General features: G+C 41.3%; 1 protein-coding gene across 8 annotated transcripts in view; it reads right to left on the bottom strand.

Annotated features, from left to right (window-relative positions):
• Positions 1-713: 713 nt before the first annotated feature.
• dennd1a (DENN/MADD domain containing 1A) overlaps positions 714-2,131 on the bottom strand; it is a 336,491-nt gene continuing 335,073 nt past the window's right edge. For 7 of the 8 annotated variants that reach the window (XM_060935809.1, XM_060935812.1, XM_060935815.1 and 4 more), the window contains 2 exons: positions 2,123-2,131; positions 714-1,966 (listed from right to left, as the gene is read on the bottom strand). The exon at positions 2,123-2,131 is cut by the window's right edge and continues 265 nt beyond it. In XM_060935809.1, coding sequence (XP_060791792.1) covers positions 1,034-1,966; positions 2,123-2,131 — 942 coding nt within the window. In that variant the 3' untranslated portion in view covers positions 714-1,033. The remainder of the gene's footprint in view (positions 1,967-2,122) is intronic. The other variant, XM_060935810.1, reaches the window with a different exon arrangement.

Genomic DNA, 2,131 nt, shown 5'->3' with positions numbered 1-2,131 from the left:
TTACTGCTGATCACTATGCTTTCACAATGATATCTACACAAACCAGCTATAGAACATATTTCAACTGGTAAACTGTCTGTACTCATACAGTCTCTGTAGAAGCACAGCGAGTGTCACCAACTAGCTCAGGATGTTAAATAACAATGTTTCACAGTGGGGAAAAATAATCCCTGTTTGCATCCCTGCAGAATTCACCACTATTGCTTCCACCGACTTCTAGCCCGTGTTGTCTCAAGCCATTGCTGGTATGAAAAAAAAAACCCCTGTTTCCTTCTTCAATCCACAGTTTCTATCCCTGTTTTGGGGGAACCAAGTGTGTAACATTCTGTCATAAATACTGACAATTTTTGGACACAACTTGCTGATTTAAATAACCAATTCTGAATATATGGCCCTTACTTTCATGTTCATTATTACATGTGACAGGGTCTATAACCAGAAGTATTGGTTAACCAAGTCTAATCTGTTTTCAGCACTCATATAGATTTGCACTTGCATTCAGGTGAAGTCTAATCAATGGAACAGCTATGGATGAGGATTAGAGGAGTTACTGTGAAGTCTTATATAGCCTAGCTCCACAGAAGAAGCAAGGATTTAGAACAAGTGAACATGTCACATACAGCAAAGCTGATAGATGAAATGAAAAATACTTTTTACCTGAAAACCTTAAATAAACAGAGTAGTGTTTTGAAGTGAACATATTGGGAGTCATGTTTTGTGTTTTAACTGTTTACTGTATTGTGAGTAATCACTTATTTCAAATGACTACTCATGCAATCATTCAAATCAGCACACAAACTTGTGTGCACTTCAAATGTGGCACTGTTCAGAAGAGGAAAAAAAACAAGCATTAGCAAGTAACATCACTGGTGTCCTGGCTGGAGTATGTGAAGTCAAACATCCAGTTCCTGCCTATCTGTGCTAGCTTAACTTTCAGTGTAAGGGTATTAACGGAATCTTTAACCTGGCTGAGATATACACTGGCTGTTTTAATACCATAGATCTTTATTGGTTAGGAAACAACTCTGGTAGGTTAGTCAAAAGTCTCCCATTTTCTGTGCAAGCCTTCCATTTTCCTTTTTGTTTGTGTGGTTATAACATTGGATGATGTTGCCATAGTGAGAAGGTCACTAAAGGGGTCATTAGGTTTGTCTGTCAGATGGGTGGGTGATAGAGCCTGGGATAGACAGGATGGGGTTGGAGAATCAATCAGACTGTATAGAGAAGTGTTACTGCTGGGGGTTGGTGAGGCTCTATCACCAGGCCAGGCCCCATTCATCGTGGTTCCACCCAGAGGGGAAGCCTGACTTAACATCAAGACAGGTGGGGTATGAAAATAGGCAGGAGTTTGTGGTGACAAGTAGGCAGTGTTAAAGGGATTATCTGGAGGCACAGGATTATAGTATTTTTGGAGAAAGTAGTGGGGGACCTGTGTGAAGGGGTTAAGAGAGTGTTGGCCTAGAAATGGAGTCAAAGCAGGCTGAGGAGGAAGTGATGGTTCAGAAGGCACTTCTCCTCCACTTAGAGGGTCTAGCAGGTGGAGCAGGTCAGGCTCTGGATCTGTGCTCGGTGATTGAGACTGTGTCAGAGGCGATGTCTTGAGTGTCTGGTGAATCATTGGCCTTTTTACACTTTCTGCCACCTCTTTTTCATCCTGTTTCATGCTTTGCAGCATAGTCATTGTGGGTGAAAGCACAGCTCCTGGTTCTGGTATTTTTTTCTGTCTTTGTGGGCGAGGAATTGTTATACTCCTTTCCTCAATCATCTCTGGGCCAGGGGAAGCTCGATCTTTGCTGGAAGTGCAGGGCTCCCGTGGTAGCACAGACAATGGTGTATTAAAGGAGGATGAATTTTGGCTGGAAAAGGCGACAGTGTCTGGTAACTTCTGGCCCCAAAATTTGTTGTAACTGGAGTGCTTCAGGCTGAGAAAACTCTGAGTATTTTCATGACCACTGAGCGCCATCTGCTACATATACACAAACATATAGTACATGAACATTTAAATATATTTGTAGTTATTTAAATGCATTTACATATTGTAAATATTTTAAAACACACAATTATACATGTAGAAAAGAGAAGCACATGTTGAGTGAACTGGATACAATAACATAGAGGGCACCTGGTAACT

The sequence above is a fragment of the Neoarius graeffei genome, chromosome 12 (genome assembly GCF_027579695.1).
Source record: "Neoarius graeffei isolate fNeoGra1 chromosome 12, fNeoGra1.pri, whole genome shotgun sequence".
In the NCBI taxonomy this organism is placed as follows: domain Eukaryota; kingdom Metazoa; phylum Chordata; class Actinopteri; order Siluriformes; family Ariidae; genus Neoarius; species Neoarius graeffei.
This window is presented reverse-complemented; position numbering and strand designations above follow the sequence as displayed.